General features: G+C 51.8%; 1 protein-coding gene across 29 annotated transcripts in view; it reads left to right on the top strand.

The window, feature by feature from the left end:
• sm (heterogeneous nuclear ribonucleoprotein L) overlaps positions 1-17,162 on the top strand; it is a 443,801-nt gene that overhangs the window by 377,658 nt on the left and 48,981 nt on the right. For all 29 annotated transcript variants that reach the window (XM_071664637.1, XM_071664635.1, XM_071664627.1 and 26 more), the window contains 2 exons: positions 695-791; positions 13,626-13,689. In XM_071664637.1, the coding sequence (XP_071520738.1) occupies positions 695-791; positions 13,626-13,689 (161 nt within the window). The remainder of the gene's footprint in view (positions 1-694; positions 792-13,625; positions 13,690-17,162) is intronic.

Here is a 17,162-nt window from a genome sequence, read left to right as displayed (position 1 = left end):
TGGATAAGGAATTATGTAAAGAAGTGGATTAGAAATTATGTATAGAAGCGAATATTATCATGTAAAGAAGTGGATTAGAAATTACTAGTTCCCTTCTATCCATTGATGTTCGTCAAATTAGTGAAATTGAATTTACTTAAGATTTTTTAGCACTGACATCCTCGGCACGTAAGTCACATCAGTTATCACAGCATGTTTGGGCCTCGACCATTAATCAACGGGGATACAATGAACTACTGTGTGTAAAACCTCCGATCCTCTCCTGCAAAGTTCAATGAGGCTAATCTCTCTTAAAACCGGTGAAAATGCTCAGGTTTACCATCACAAATGCCAGATCATGTCTGTGTAAAACATCGAAAAAGTGATATAAGTGGTTGTAAGTTTGGTTTTGCAATATTCCCTCTTTCTTTTTACTCAAAATTCCTTATTTTTGCCCCCATTTTTATGACAAGGTTGACAGCTCTGGACAGTGTGTGTGGTGGCAGTGTTGTGGGGTAACTGACTGGTACCCGAGTATGTGTATGTGTGTGTGTGTGTGTGTGTGTGTGTAAGGCATACTTGATATTCAAGAACACACGTGTATTTTGTCTAGGTGTGATATCAGCAAATGGAGAATGTTGTATAGAGTTGTACCTCTTTATATATTTCTCTTCTGTGTACCATACAATGAGTTGTCCTTAACTCGAGTGCTCACGTTCGACGGTATCGAGCCGGCCACACGCGCCAGGGAAGGCCTCCAGGGAGCAGACATCTACTCCGGCTGCTGCACACTCCGGATAGAGTACGCCAAGGTGAGTGCCCTGATCCATCCATCCTCCTCCTCCTCCTCTCACGTTTCTCCCTGCTGTGTGCCTCCTCTTGTTCATGCTCAGCATCATGTCTTCTTGCAGCTGTTTACACCCAGCCTTATTTATATTTATCGCACCACCAGTTGTAGCTATAAACCATGTTTTCCTTATCTCCCCTTTTTATTTTGAGCTGTTTATCCACATCTTGCTCTCTCCATCTTTACTGCTGCTGTTGCGAATTATGTTTACTTTAACCCTATAATTTTCTCAGTTTTTGTTGACTTGTGTAATATATTGGTATCGGTTTATATCAAGGTTTTATATGAATGTCCTTTACTTTATATTTAGTGATTTTGAGTAAGGTATTATTGTAGGAATGTTTTAAAGTGTTCTGTCGTATGTGACTGGCCAGTGGTGTGTTGCCAGGGACAATGGTAGAGGTTTATAAGTGACACGTCGCCTTCACGTGCGTGTGTTTCTCCGTGGGTAACGAGTGCTTTCCTGGCTGTCACATGCTATACCCCCGCCCACCGTCGCACTCGCTGGTGGCACGGCCGCCAAGGACCCTCTGCACACCGGCTCTTGGCTCATATTACATGCCGTTGGAAGGCCATCAGCCATTTGATATAAATTGCCCTCCGCTTCCTCCCAACCCTCGACCTTATCATCTAACCCGCCTGGAGCGTGGCTTCCCCCCCGAGTAGCGCCTCGCTCCCTCCGCCTTTCCTTCCCGTGTCCACGCACCGTAACCTCTTCAGCGTGACGGGGCGACCCTTGAGCACCTTTGGTATGGTGGCCCTCGGCCTTTGGCCTAACCCTGAAGGGCCAGGTTGAAGGCCTTCGCTCAAGGGTCAGGGGCCTTCGTCCCGTCGTTCTCAGTGGGGGTTTTTATGAGGGTTCCGTCACTGATCTACTCGTTGATGGCTTCCTTAAGGGTAGGTTGGCAGAGGCCGGGGGCTGATCTTCACGCACGTTGATGACTTGAATTTGTATCAGAGAGATGGGCGGGTTCAGAGAGAGAGAGAGAGAGAGAGGGAGGTGGCGGTATTCCGTAGAAGCCATTGATGCAGAGGGGTGAGTTTGCTGCGAAGTTTGTGGCTTGGGTGGTTGGTTGTGTTGTGGAGTGTGTGTGTGTTTGTGGGCGGAAGGGCCGCCACACCGCTGCCATACGCCGCCCACATCACTTGGCTCACCGGGATAAAAGTGTACGTGGCCGCTTGTGGCCTTCATACTGATGGGGCTACATCATGTGGTGCATATGATACCTGCCAGCTTTGCCCGGTGCCACCCCTCCACGCCTGGTCAAACCGCGGCGTGGTAGTGATGGAGACGTGTGGTGATGCATGAGCCGGGGGTAGATGCTCCCATTAAGATCGACCCAAGAGTTTAATCCACCGTCGCATAAAATAATTTCTTGTGTGTGTGTGTGTGTGTGTGTGTGTGTGTGTGAAACCCAGTTGGATTCCTACTAGGAAATGACATAGTTGCCATCACTGGTCGTCTCATGAACAGCGGAGAGAGTAACTGCCCTCCTGTCTAACTCCTCCCTCGAGTGAGTGGCGCCAGGTATGCCCGAGAATTCCTCCGGGTCATAGCCGGAGTGTAGGTAGCGTCGTGTGAGGGAGGAAAGGGGGGAGCTGCCCGGGGTCATTGTATGGCCTCATGGCGGAGCTATCGTGGCACCAGCGTGGCTCTATTGACACCTTACGATCGACACAACGGTACCTAAAGCTGAGGTTACCACCTTAACGAGGGGAAGCACATCAGAACCGGACACGGGTGGGGGGGCTTCGTCAGGCAGCTCTCATCGCGAGGGGAGGAAACCCTTCGTCAGGCAGCTCTCATCGCGAGGACCCTTCGTCAGGCAGCTCTCATCGCGAGGACTCTCTCGTCTCCATACATCTGCAGTCTCCGAGTCTCGTGGCATCCTTGCTGCAGCACATTCCCTCATCAGATTTCCGTAACTCAGACTTTTAATCTGAGGCGTCACCAGAATTGGTAATATCTTCTTTCTTTTTTTTTTTTATTTGTGGCGCTTGAAATATTAATTATGGTGCGTTCAGTTTTAGTTTATTAGTGTTGGTTGCTCAGTGAGAGAAATTGCGACTTCGTTGATAGGTTGAGGTGTTGGTCTGGAATATTTCGGGTCATGACTTATACCACGCGGCACAAGACCCGGTGTGTCAACCACACAGCCAATCACTTCAGCCACAGTGGCAGCGTGTGACGACCACACAGCCAATACTCCAGCCAGAGCAGCGGCGTGTGTCAACTGAATCACTTCAGGCAGGGCAGCGGCGTGTGTCAACTGAACCACTTCAGCCGGAGCAGCGGCGTGTGTCAACTGAATCACTTCAGCCGGAGCAGCGGCGTGTGTCAACGGCGGCTGACGATAGGCTCCTGAGCGGAATGACAGCTGTTCGGAACGTAGCCACCTTCACTGCTCTAATGTCACGTACAATAATGATAACGATGGAATAGCATGGGTTGAAAACGTAGAAATGTGCAGGCTCGCTTGATTAACAGTAGGATTTTTTTTTTTTTTACCAATGTCGTACAGTTAAGGTAGGATTTGTACCGTTGATGTAGCTGGGGTGGTGGTGTGTACAGTTGATGTGGCTGGGGGTGGTGGTGTGTACCGTTGATGTGGCTAGGGGTGGTGGTGTGTACCGTTGATGTGGCTGGGGTGGTGGTGTGTACCGTTGATGTGGCTGGGCGTGGTGGTGTGTACCGTTGATGTGGCTGGGGTGGTGAATTGTACCGTTGATGTGGCTGGGAGTGGTGATGTGTACCGTTGGAGTGGCTGGGGTGGTGGTGTGTACCGTTGGTGTGGCTGGGGGTGGTGGTGTGTACCGTTGGTGTGGCTGGGGTACCGTTGATGTTGCTGGGGTGGTGGTGTGTACCGTTGATGTGGCTGGGGTGGTGCTGTGTACCGTTGATGTGGCTGGGGTGGTGATTTGTACCGTTGATGTGGCTGGGAGTGGTGATGGTACGTTGGAGTGGCTGGGGTGTGGTGTGTACCGTTGGTGTGGCTGGGGGTGGTGGTGTGTACCGTTGGTGTGGCTGGGGGTGGTGGTGTGTACCGTTGGTGTGGCTGGGGGTGGTGGTGTGTACCGTTGGTGTGGCTGGGGGTGGTGGTGTGTACCGTTGGTGTGGCTTGGGTGGTGGTGTGTACCGTTGGTGTGGCTTGGGTGGTGGTGTGTACCGTTGGTGTGGCTGGGGGTGGTGGTGTGTGCCGTTAATGTGGCTGGGGTGGGGTGTGTACCGTTGGTGTGGCTGGGGGTGGTGGTGTGTACCGTTGATGTGACTTGGAGTGGTGGTGTGTACCGTTGGTGTGGCTGGGGGTGGTGGTGTGTACCGTTGATGTGACTTGGAGTGGTGGTGTGTACCGTTGGTGTGGCTTGGGTGGTGGTGTCTAGCGTTTGTTTGGATGGCGGGATAGGGTGTACCGTTGGTGTAGTTGGATGTCGGCGGGCGGAGGGCCTGCGGCGGTGCACGCCCTAGTTACCAGCCACAAAGCTACCGCCGCTGCACCCAGCCCCCGCCATTTTGCAGGGTGCACTTCCTGTGGTACTCCCACCACCAGCTCTGACGTGCCTGCCATAACCGCCACCACCACATCTGATCCCCGTCACAACCCTCTCTGGCCCCACCAACACCACCTCCCTTCCCTGGCCCCCTTCATCTCCACCACCACCCTCCCGATGGAACCCCTCCACCACCACTTACTCGGGCTGCATCAACACCACCCTCCCTGGCTCCATCATCATCCTCATCACCTTCCCTAGCCCCCTCCACCCAGACACCATCACACCACCACCACGTCACTCCTTCCTCTCTCTCCCCCCCATCATCACAACCACCACCCTCCCTGACTCGCAAGTTTACCGTTACCACAATCACCCTCCCTGGCACCCATCATGTTCACCACCCTCGCTCGTCCCATCACCCTCCTCCCCCACAACCACCATCATCGCCGCCTTTCGCCCCACATCATCTCCCTCCCTGGCACCACCACCATCACCACCACCCTCCCTGGCTTGTATCATACCACCATCACCCTCCCTGGGCCCGTCTCCGTCACCATCACCAAGCCTTCCTGGCCATCATCATCCTCCTCCTCCCTCCTCCATGGCACCCATAAATACCAGGAGCGCCCTCACTCGTCCCCATGACCACCACCAGACATCACTCGCTAACCTGCCTGCCTGCCTCCTGCCCCGATGACCGCCCCGACCCACCGCCTCACCACTGGTCATGCCACCGTTGTATGAGGTACACCGCGGCAGCAGTATCTTCAGCCTTCTGCTGGCTGGTATGGCCATTCTTAAAGGAGAGGGCTGAGGGAAGAACCCCTGGCTACGTCACGTGTAGGTAGCATAATTGTAAACTGGGGTGAGAGGTTTACAGCTTCTGGGGGAGGGGGAGCACTTTTGCCGTAAGCTCCTCCGGGTTGAAAGTATGTTTACGGTGAACTGATCATGTCTAACAACGAGCGCGGGGCGTGTGTTGCCATGTTTACAAAATGCCGGTGAAATGTTACGTAAACGTCAATCAAGAGGCTTCTCGGTGGGTGGGTGGGTGGGGGTTTGGGGTGGGGGGTTACCGGAGCCTGAGCACGTAGATGTGCCCCGTGGGGCGGCGGACCACCGCCAGGCCACCACGTCTGGTATCGTGGCAGTGTACGAGTGCTGGACATGCATACGGTAACAGAAACCTAGTTGGCCTTTCACGGCGGATCCTCCGCCCTCGCTGCTGGGAATACAGAATTAGGCGGGTCCCCGGTAATAGTGGGGTGTGTGTTGGTGGGTGTATCACGGAGGTGTTGGCACGCATTGTAGGACTGGTAAAAGATGTGGAGAGGGAGGGATGTGGGAAGGAGGAGGAGGAGGAGGAGGGCGGTTTGGTGTTCGCTAAGGGCAGAGCGTTGCGAGGCAAGGTGTAAATATTGACGCAAGGGTCGCCCTGATTTTCACAGTAAAGGTCTCATAGGTGCGCGGGGCCTTTGGTTGATCTCACGTCATCTTTAAGACAACACCTTTCACCACTGGAGCGGCAGCAGCGCCCGGGATTACTGCAGTAATCACCGTATATCTACAGTGTTAACCCTCCACCCCCCAGCACGTGGGTGTAACCTTAGGGTATGAGGTTGGGCCTGCCTTTGCACCAGAGGGGTCACTTCTAAGGTCACCACCCCGTCGTACGGAAAGATTGTATCGTGCCTGATCAAGGCCTGAACTGAGGCAGAGAGGAATTCGGATGAAAGAGAAGGGTTGTACCATCCCTGTGTTCCTTTTTGGTTGCCAGGATTACTCGGGGGGATGAAGCGCCCGTCGGGTTTGAAAGTAGCGCGAAATTGTAGAGGTGTTTATTGTGTTGGTTTTCACCACCCTGTGTTCGAGGGCAAGTCCTGCTTTACCACGTTAAGATAGCATAGTGGGAGGAGGAGCGGGGATCATTGCTATTGAAACGTCCACTTGAAGAGCGTAGAGCGAGGTTGTTACGTAAATGCGTTGCTAGAGAGAGAGAGAGAGAGAGAGAGAGAGAGAGAGAGAGAGAGAGAGAGAGAGAGAGAGAGAGAGAGAGAGAGAGAGAGCGCATCCAGCACTGGCTGGCGCTGCTTTGACACGACCCCCTGTGGTATGCCCGATAGGTACGGTGGTCACAGTAGCCGGGGGTGTGTGTGTATGTGTTAGGGAGGGGGGGGGGGGGGGGTGCTACGCTCGTAAATACTGGCGCGATGGTCACCATAAACCCTGGCCTCTTCTCCTCATCACTCCGCTATTCTGATGCTCGGCCATTCTCATTCGCGGCAGCCATGAAGGGGGTCGCATCACAGGGACATCTGGCCGGCTGCCTGCCCATCACCAGGCTGGTGGTGCCTCGACGCCTAGCCAACGCTGGCCGGGTCACGGGGTGGCCGGTGTGAGGGCAGGTCGCACGTGTGACGCACGAAGACCTCCGTACGTACATACATACCTACCGACTCTCGTGTCAGTAGCATCTGGACACCAGATGATGGCGACAGGAGTGTGGGTGCCTTCCTCCTCCCCCCCCCTAGCTCTCAGGAGTGTATTAGTTGGGTCATGTGGGAATACTGGTGCCAGCCACCACCTCCTGTAAGCCGATATTGATCCAGGCAGTGTCAGTAACTTGCGGCGACAGGAGGCTGCGAGCGGTACCGACCGCCCTGATAACCCGTGAAGAAGACCCCTCCGGATGCCGGGGCGGCCCTGTCCGAGTTATCAGATACCGGCGCTTGACGGGGCACATTATGCCTGCGGAGCCGCCCAACCCCGGGCTATTTTAGACCTGCGGAATCGTAGAAATGCGTAGCGTAAAGTACAGAGCATCGCCTTAAGCCGTGGCGGTCGTTCATCGGGGGGACGTCATGGTGGCTGATGCATGGTCCCTGCCTGCTAAGTTACCGGCCCTTCCTTGCTTCCCACCACCGCCATACACACCTGCTTACCGAGACCATCTCTCATGCCGGCCGGTGCCACATTTTTACGAGCGGGAAGAGTCATGAGATGGGGAAATAGTCCGGGCACTGTCTCCTCGTAGGTAGTCTCCTACTAAAGTAAACACAACCAGCAAATGATTATAGCTGGTCATGATTCGTCTTGGAGATTGTGGAGGACGACGTAATTATCAGCCGCGACGGCCAGTTGTGTTGTGTGTCTTCTATAGCACCGGGAGGAGGAGCCTTGTATGTATGTGTGTGTTTGTCTGTCTGTCTGTCTGTGTGGCGAGTTGGGTCTTGTTGAGGAAACTGTGGATATTGTGTATGTTACCTAAGCCGCCCGTCTGGGCCTTTAGGAGACCCACTTGAGCTGTCCAGTGATAACGTGAGTGAGCGAGTGAGTTTACTCGGTAGAATTTACATATTAGTCCGCTAAAGTATCGTTACAAATAATCCTTTTATCGTACAACGTGGAGAGGATGGCGTTACATTTCCCTATGATTATCTCGTCACTCTTGTATATACACGCACGGTGAACCGCCTTCGCCCGGAGGGACCCCTATACCGTAATGCTCGATAAGGTCAGTTGGAACCAGTTCGCTCTACGAACCCTTCCTCCCTCTTCCGCGTCTGCCACGCGTAGCGGCGATGTTGCTGCTCCTCTGCAGCTTCTGCTGTTGCTGGCTCCTGACCTGGCCTGCCCCTTAACTACCAGGCTCGTACACACACACACGCGCGCGCGCACACACACACACACACACACACACACACACACACACACACACACACACACATACGCGCGCGCGCGCGCCCTGAAATCCGTTAGACCTTGATGTTGGCAACAATGCATGCAGTAGAATATATATATATATATATATATATATATATATATATATATATATATATATATATATATATATATATATATATGGCATTGAAGTTGTTAAACCTCACAGTGACTTATGGGCAGAATAGATGATTGTGTTTGGTGTAAATGGCAAGCGAGATGGAACGTGGAAACCCAGCAGCAAACGAAACTGCAGAGGGTAAAGAAAGGTGTTGAATTAGGGTCGAGTCCTTCAGCAGGACTCGCGCCATAATGACCTATAGTCGCTTCATAGAGAAGACACGTACCATATGCGACTCTCGTACTGTTACTGTGCAACATGTCCTAACGCACTGATGAAAAGTATAGGAGTCATGCCTGAACTGCATGATAATAGGAAAACCATTGAAAAGTATTGGGTAAATTTTAGTGTTAATGGAGGTAGATTGATGGTGTTTGTAAAGGAAGCCAGAATCATTGTATATGAATTGTTTGGTGTATAGATTTCCTCCTGGTAAAAAAAAAAAAAAATGCTGGATAACTCGATAGGATCTAGCTCCGTGCAAATCACCATATTGCATGCGAGCTGCTGTTGATTTTGCTGAACGATTTCATTGGTTAGCCTTGGAACTGTTGGACTGGAGGCTCAAGGGGAAAAGAAAAAGAATAGTCTTGGGGACAGTCGAAGGTCTGTCGAAATGCACGTCAGAGGCCCGCCGTCCATTAAGAAAAAAAGAAATGGATTTCTTATGCATGAAATTAGCTGTATGTGTTGGAGGTTAGACGTAGAGGTGCCATGTTTACGGTCCCGGCAGATTTGGGTTACGAATTCCTTCTCGATGTGCTGTGATGATCCGTGCACTTTGGGGGGAGTGGGTGAGTGTCTGCTGCGGGACGTTGTGCTCTTATCTCCCGTGTTGCCGGCCTCATTGTGGCATTTGCTTGCTGGTGGACCTCTGTTAAATGTCAGGGTCCTGAGGTGGCTGGAGTTTCACCACCCACCCCTCGTCTTGAAGGAACGACATGATAGGCGAAAGTTAATTGGGTCGCAGTTGTTGCCCCAAGTAGGTGACTCACAAGCTGGGGTCGACCCCATCACACGCACACTGTGCAGGTGACTCACAATATGGGGTCGACTCCATCACACACGTTGGTGTAGGTGACTCAATATGAGGTCGACTCCATCACACACGTTGGTGTAGGTGACTCACAATATGGAGTCGACTCCATCATGCACGCTGGTGTAGGCGACTCAATGTGGGGTTGATCCCATCATGCATGCTGGTGTAGGTGACTTACAATATGGGATCGACCCCATCACACACACAATGGTGTAGGTGACTGACAATATGGAGTTGACCCCATCACACATGCTGGTGTAGGTGACTCACAATATGGGGTTGACCCCATCACACATGCTGGTGTAGGGGACTCACAATATGGGGTTGACCCCATCACAAACTGGTATAGGAGGCTCACACAAGTGGGGATTAGACCCCCATCATCTTTGGGTTGTGTATGAACTGTTACGGTCAGCCAGAGAGTCCAGTACTTCTAGGATTCTTTCACGTCATGTACTGAACCCTCCAGTATGTAAGATGTCTGTTTGGAGGTTAATAGCTCCAGGAGTGGCTGACTTGGGTTTACTGGAGTACTAAGCAGTCCACTTTCCTTCCCCGTAGTTCATTCAGCTTGGTCTGAACTGGCCGGGAAATTCAGCAGACGTTTGCCCAATTGTGTTGGTTCTTCTGCAGTCACCCGAGACCCCCCAGACTACTACCATCCACGGCACTGATCAGATCCGACCTGCTTCTGCCTGGGCTCCTGTTACCATCCACTGCCCGACGCATTCCGACCTGCTTCTGCTGTGAGCCTCCAGTTACCATCCACAACGAGCCACCACCACCACCTTCCAGTCACCCCGGCCGTTTCTGGTGGTGATTCAGTTGTCTCTGAAGCTAGTCGAATGTCTTCAGTCGCACCCGGGGACACCCGAGTTTGTTTAGGCGGCAAAGTAGTAGTCCTGTAGTTATGTAGCTTGTTTTGTCTGACGTGTTCCGCCCGTAAGCAAGGCTTTCGTCTCCTAGCCAGCCAGCTCGTCCGGTCCTCCACCACACAACGTCACCGCAGTCTTTGAGGCCGGCCGCCGCAGCTGCTCCTGAAAAACAAGACTTAAAGTAAAATAGGTTCAAGTTTGTGACAGGCTGCCGTAATCAGACTTGCAAATCCTGGCCAACTTTGACGCCGCCCCAGGCAGAGTTGTCAAAGTCAGTATTCCCGAGGACTTTTTCCCGAGATGGTAGGAGAGGAGACGAGACGAGGAGGAGGAGGCTGCTGTCTCTGCTCCTCCTCTATGTCTCTATCTCCTCCTCGTGTAAATCCTCTTACTGGGAAATCCGCTTACCCTTATATTGTTTTAAGACTTTGAGGATGTTTATGGCTTGGGGGGGGAAAAGTTCTGAGGAATGTTTATGCAATCTATCGCATACCATTATTCCCTGATGAAATAAGGTTGTCAGGGAAGCTGTGCTCCATGCAGTGGGCACGGCGGGTCACAGGCGCTGGTGTGAGGGAGTTATCGGGGCCTTCGCGGGAGTGAATTGTCAGCCATTATGATGGCCTGATCTCGTACCTCGTCCTGATATGACCCCTCACTGCCACGGTTACCGCCACAGCCATCCGTCTTACCCCAGTAACCACTGCACCAGTGGTTAAACCATGGTACTCGCTCATGAATATACCATAATATGCTCATAACCAAATAGGCGAAAGTATACCGGTAGTATGTTATGATAATTCACAGAGAGGCGGAGGAAGAAGTTGTGACGCGTGATGATGCGGTGTTACGAACAGGTGGTTGGTGTGACGGGCCCGTAACCACTGAAGGGCCTTGCGTGTGACTTGATTGGGAGGCAACTGTGGCCCACACACTCACACTTGTCTTGGCATTCACCATACCTCCATCGGGCGAATAACGGTACGGTCCAACCCAGAAACGTATATTTGATACTGGAGGACGCGAATGGAAAACTTCATCATCAACAGTTTGTTAAATATTAGTGTTACACGAGGAGGTGGAGACGTCACGTTCACCACCTCGTGACCTTCCCCTACCCACGTTTCCCCGGTTATAATGAGGCGGTATACGTTATTCCTGGGTAATGCCTGCGAATGCAATGCACCGGACTCGACCGGCTCTTTTGTGGAACCTAACGTTTGTTGGCAGATGGGAGGCTGCGCATTGTCGTGCTCGCCTTAGGTAGCCGCACCAGAGAACCCGATGGAATCGTTGTACTCTCCTTACATTGCTGACACTGGCGACCTCAGTGTCCGGCATGCAGACCTTCCCGACGACGGAGCTGCAGGAGGCCCTTGACAGAAGCCATACGGCCATCAGCCAACTTGTGTAACGCCTCGTACTCCCCTGTGTTTGTATACGTATGTAGAGTCAAAAGTTTGTCGAGTAGCTATTAATATCTAGCCTACGCCATAGCTTGGGCCCTTGATAATGGAGATGATTCAGCCAAACTCAAACTGTTGTAAAGATAAACCGTCCCTTTTGGCGGGACTGGGGTGTTGATGCAGGTGCTCCTGAGACGGGCACCTCGTTGAGGCTGTGTTAAGATATACTGAGAAACGCAAGTCCTTAAGATAACGTGGGCGGTGTAGGGCTTCGGGTGTCGTGGGTGGCAGGAGGTGTGTGTGTGTGTGTGTGTGTGTGTGTGTGTGTGTGTGACGTGGCCGGGAGGGGAAGGGCGGCGCTGCATCAGCGACACAAGTTTGTGGTATGAGCAACGTGAGTGACTTGTATGTATGTGGGACTCTGCTGTCATCGGTTGGATGGCCGGGGATGTCTCCGGAGGGCATTGGTTACTGAGCGGTCTTCCTCGTCCAAAGATCCAACAGCTGTCGCTTCCGACTGTCTTCCTCCTTCGATGCTGTGACTCCCCTGCCAACACGACGTCGTGCTCACGTCGCACCGTCGTACCGAAAACACTGAAGCAACCTCTGTATGCTTGCCTGCTTCAGTCACGAAACTACTTATCTACGATTGAGACGTTGCTGGTAACTTGTCGCCGGGAGAAGCTTAAAGTTAAGGCGGGAGATGCTTGCCTAGGCAGCCGTGGTGAGGTGCTGTATCGCAGAGTGTAGACCCTGCCAGAGATCACGGAGAGAGGGAGGGTAGTGAGACCGGCTCAAATGTTTTTCCCCGAGCATCTCGAGCCGGCCTCGTCACAGCGGCTGCCGTCCCGCGACCCAGTAAATGAAGCCGAGGGTGAAAAATTTTATGACAATGGCTGGTAATTTGTTACTCCCTCCTCCTCCTCCTCCTGCCCATCCGCCCTCCACAGTAGCTGCTACGCTGGAGGATTACATCGGTGTGTGCTGTCGGTGGGGTCGACGAGGTCTTGAGCGTGGGGGCTTCGTCTCGTGTGTCTTGTTACGGCATGGATGCTGGGTCCTGGAGTTGCTGTTAAGAGGTGATGCTCAGGAGAAGGATTAATGCGAGAGGTGTGGTCTGATGTTGGGGTGGTGGTCTGAAGTTGAGATCAGTGCTGGTTTGTTGGTCTGAAAGTTGAAATCAGTGCTGGTGTGGTGATCTGAGGTTCAGGTTGGGGTGATATAGTTCGAGTGTATGTTTAGGAGGCCTCGAGTCGAGTTTAGACGCGGGGAGTTCCTGAGTGTCTTCGAGTCTGCGAAGAATGTAGAGACCATAGCTGGTGGGTTTTGATGATGGCGTTGACGTGTTCCTTGCAGCTTTATGCTGTCTGTCTGTCTGTCTGTAAGGGCCATTTCCCCATATATGGAAACCCCTGGTGTAATTAGTCTACAAACTATGGGTATATAGTTAATCTTCCGTTGCCGCTTGTTGGGTAATGGGTGCAAAGCCCTTATCCTTTATCAGTCGTTTATCATCGTATGTATTAAGGAGTGATAGACCTTGTGCTGGGTGGCTTGCGTGACGAGATTAAATGCCCTGAGCACATACCTAACAGGTGGGACCGTCTTGACATGAGAGTGGGTTATTACATTGTTAGTAAGGCACGGGAATGTGGTGGGAGACGGAGCTTGGTGATGTGAGGGGTATTCAGGCCCCGCCAGTGACAGGAGACACCAGCTTCATTACCTGCTCTGTCTCCTCCCCCACAACCCCCGGCCACTGCCAACGCATACCGTACCTGTCTATCAAGAGCCACCATCATGGCCATCCCTCGCCTCACAGTGTCTGGGGAATGTTGGCAGTAGGCGCAAGTGAAAGTAGTGCACATTGTGGCACCGCCGTCGTGTGTCCACCTGTGGACGAGAAAGGATGGAAATTGCTGTTAACTGCTGGTTATATATATAGTCTTGCAGGATCCAGGCTGAATTGATCCATGTCAAGGGGGGGGGGGGTAATCTACAGAATGCATAGAATATATATATATATATTTTTTTTTTAACTGTGACAGATGGGTCAGCTTCACGTATTTTGTAGTTATAAAAGTATTGTAGGATTTTTTCCTTGATTATTCTCCGTTTTCTAAACATCTTGTTTCCTCCCCTGCAGCCCACCAAACTGAACGTGTACAAGAACGATGCTGAGAGCTGGGACTTCACCAACCCCAACATCGGTAAGTATTGGCTGACCCACCGCCATCCCCCACCCCACTCAGTCCTTTACCAACCCTCCGACGCCCCCTGCCACCAGCAGCCCCCGCCCCGCCAGGGACCTGCCGCTCTTCGCCTCCTCCCACATCTCGTCCATACATACCCTCCTCCTCTTCCTTCTCAGCCTCGCCCAGTTGAGGATGACAGTAATGCATTCAAGTTGCAGATCAGGTGTCGTGAGGCGATGAGCTGGTCCCTAGTAGGTCCTCTCTGGTGGCACCATTCTACCCGATACCATATATATGTTCCCCCAAAGTGTATATTTATATATATATAGATTATATGTATTGCATACTTTGTTAAAAATGGCTGTAATAAAACTAGTAGCGTCCTGTTGGATGTGAGCCGAGAGGCAGTTGCTCGTCGCAGCGTTGAGCTGTGATGGCGACACTTGGGTATGAAGGCCGATGGCTCCGAACAGAGGTACACAGCACAAGGAAACTGCCAGTTTACGTCACTTGCGGGTGGTTGTTAGGGCGACGCAGGACCTGTGGGTGGTCACCCCCTTGGGGTGTCTCTTTCTCTCTCTCTGTCCAAGCCCTCCCAGGGTGGCCGACTCCAACCGGGTCCTGCCGCCCCCACGACCACGCCAAGCAAGTCTACATGTACTACGCCTACTCTCAATTCACCATCTGTCACGTCCACAGCGTGTTTGATGCCCCCCCAACTTGCATAGCCTCAAAAAAATATATATATATCCTTCAGAGTTGAATCATGGCATCCACGCTCACAACTAGTCCCAAGATGGACCACTACCATCCACGCCCACAACTTTGCTCATACCGGCTACTCCGTTCTACAGTCTGCCATATTCTGTCAGTTACCATACCTTCCTTTTTTTTTTTTCTTTTTTTTATTACGCCTCCACAAAGTTTTTTCCTCCCGACAAAACCAGTCAAACTGGCCTGTAACCCGCCTTCAAGAGATTTTCCCACAAAACCATATGTCCTTTGACGAGGACGGGTAAGCCCGTGTCGCACCCCGTGCACTCGTCACAGGAGCATATAGCAACACCACAGTTTCCATACGTCATTCAACAGACAGTGACGGCAATATAACCCTCATCAAAATATTAAAAAGAAGAATTTAAAATAAACATTCACGGGGTAGTAGGAGTGTGCCTGACCAGGTAAGGATGAGTTGGATGCTAAGGAATGACGATGAACGCTGTGTCTGTCTGGTGTGCTTGTTTTTACGTAGCGTCCGCTTGAAACCCTAGGTCTGGGGATGGTCGAGTTATATAAACTGATGATGCATAGATTATTTGGGCAGGGTTAGTAATAAGCTCACTCTCCTTCGACTCTGGCCACGTATAGGGAGGGTAGGTGTACGTCTTTCCCCCCGTTGTCTTGCCTCTATATATGTGATTTACTTTCTTTGTCGACTCTCCACTGTATCCTGCTGTTTGCTCCCATATTCTCATCTTCGTCTGGCTCTGTCCTTCGCCAGGAGTGCGGGACGTCAATCATTCTTCTGTTGTATACTAGCCTTGTATCCTCCTTCCCTCAGTGAGTGTGGTGTTGTATTTGAATGATGATGGTGGAATCAGGGGTGGTTGTTGATTGTGCTTACGATAATTCACTCTACTGCTGTGGCCTTGTCTCCCTACCTTGATGTTTACACTTTAGATCCCTTGGAGACTGTGTGTGTGTGTGTTGATGAATGCCACATCAGGATTATTGTGGTGTCGTGTGTTGCAAGTGCTTGGGATGGCTAGCAGGCAGAAGCGGAGCTTGTAGGGTACTAAGGATGAGGGATGGATGGACAGTGTGACGAGTGGTCGAGGCACGAGTGTCGCCAGGTGCTGGGAGAGGAGGACGCGGGTGGGGGGAAGAGGTTCTAAAACACGACCCCACACCACATTTGCTGCTCTATATATTTTGGCATTACAAGAACTTTTTGAAGCTTTTTGACCACCACCACCACCTCCACCTCCACCACCACCACCATCACCTCCACGATCATGGCTGATAGCCTGGGCAGCGTTTTAGGCCACACCCCACGCGTTGGGACCACCTTTTGGGCTGTAGCTGTTGTAGAGAAGAGGAGTGAGTGGTGCTCTCCGCAATATATGGGGTGGCCGGCCGGCCCAGGGATGCCGCAGCCCGCCTGCACAACACACCTGACCACATGGCTCTTGGTTGCATGATAAACAATAACACTGGCCTCCCCCGACCACCAGACAGAGCCACAGAAGACTTGACCACACAGACAGCGGAGCCTCCCGCCTGATACCTGCCTCTGTGAGCCACAGTGTTATTGTTGTCATGTGTCGCCCCCACCCCGGGGCTGCCCGTAGCCATGTGCCAATGTGTGTTCTGTGCACAGGGAGAGGCGGCTGCAGCTGCCCACCCGGGCTTTGTCCTAGCGTGACCCACCACCCACGGCCCTGCCCTGGCTAGGCGGGTTGGCTGCTGCACCACTGTGTCCTTCCATACCCCAGCGGCGACCTCAACCACCTGGCCTCTCGCTCCCGACTCCCCCAGGTAAGCCTTGCTGTATGTTATCCATCATCCTCCTCCTCCTCATCATCACCACCACCACCACCACCGCGATCAGCACATCCACTATTGACAGTATTCCGCCTGTTCTGTCATGGCGGAATACATGTGTTGAGTGGCAGCGTAAATTAATTTGCTGCTAGAACCCATGTGCGAGAAAGTAGCCGCGGGTGTCCGGATGGATGGGGGGGAAAACTGGAAGGTAAGTGAGGCAGATGATAATGATTCTTGGACCTTAACCTGGCAGGAGTGAATCTGGAGCAGAAACACTGGTCCTTGAGAATGCTAATGACTTATCGTATTTACTGACTGGGTAGGTGGAAAATAAAAGAAGTGTGAAATGTGTTGGTTTTGAAGGAATAACAAATATATACTTTTTTGTTCTTGGTTTGAAGGAATAACAAATGTTTATTTTATATACATTTTTTTTAGGGGGGGGTCCCCTCTTGAGGCCGTGTACATAGGGGAAAAAACTAGACAAAATATTAAGTGTGGCCAGAGTAGTAGACACCTCCACAGCATATGTTAGAGCACATGTTTTCAGCGGGCTGGTGTTTGGATGGCTTACGTCATTAGCGTCTCCCATTTACACCTCCGCCCCTCCCTCCTTTCCCCTCACCCCGTATATACAAATAATACCCCTTAAAATACACGCCCGTATATTATGTACCTTCTACTCACACGTACACAGCCCAGTTCCTAGGCCAGGATGTGCGTCTCGCTCTTTTCTTTAAGAATGGTTGCTTGAATTTCACCTGAGATTCTCGAGTTCGTGTGGTGTGTCGGATGCTTTTATCGTTATTAACTCCGGGGGGAAAAAAGGAAAGTAGCTTTACCCCCATTAAAGTTCTGGCGTGAAGTGATGGATTTCTGGAGAGAGAGAGAGAGAGAGAGAGAGAGAGAGAGAGAGAGAGAGAGAGAGAGAGAGAGAGAGA

Source organism: Panulirus ornatus, chromosome 9 (genome assembly GCF_036320965.1).
Source record: "Panulirus ornatus isolate Po-2019 chromosome 9, ASM3632096v1, whole genome shotgun sequence".
Taxonomy (NCBI): domain Eukaryota; kingdom Metazoa; phylum Arthropoda; class Malacostraca; order Decapoda; family Palinuridae; genus Panulirus; species Panulirus ornatus.
The sequence above is the reverse complement of the archived record's forward strand: the minus strand, read 5'-3'. Positions and strand labels throughout refer to the sequence as shown.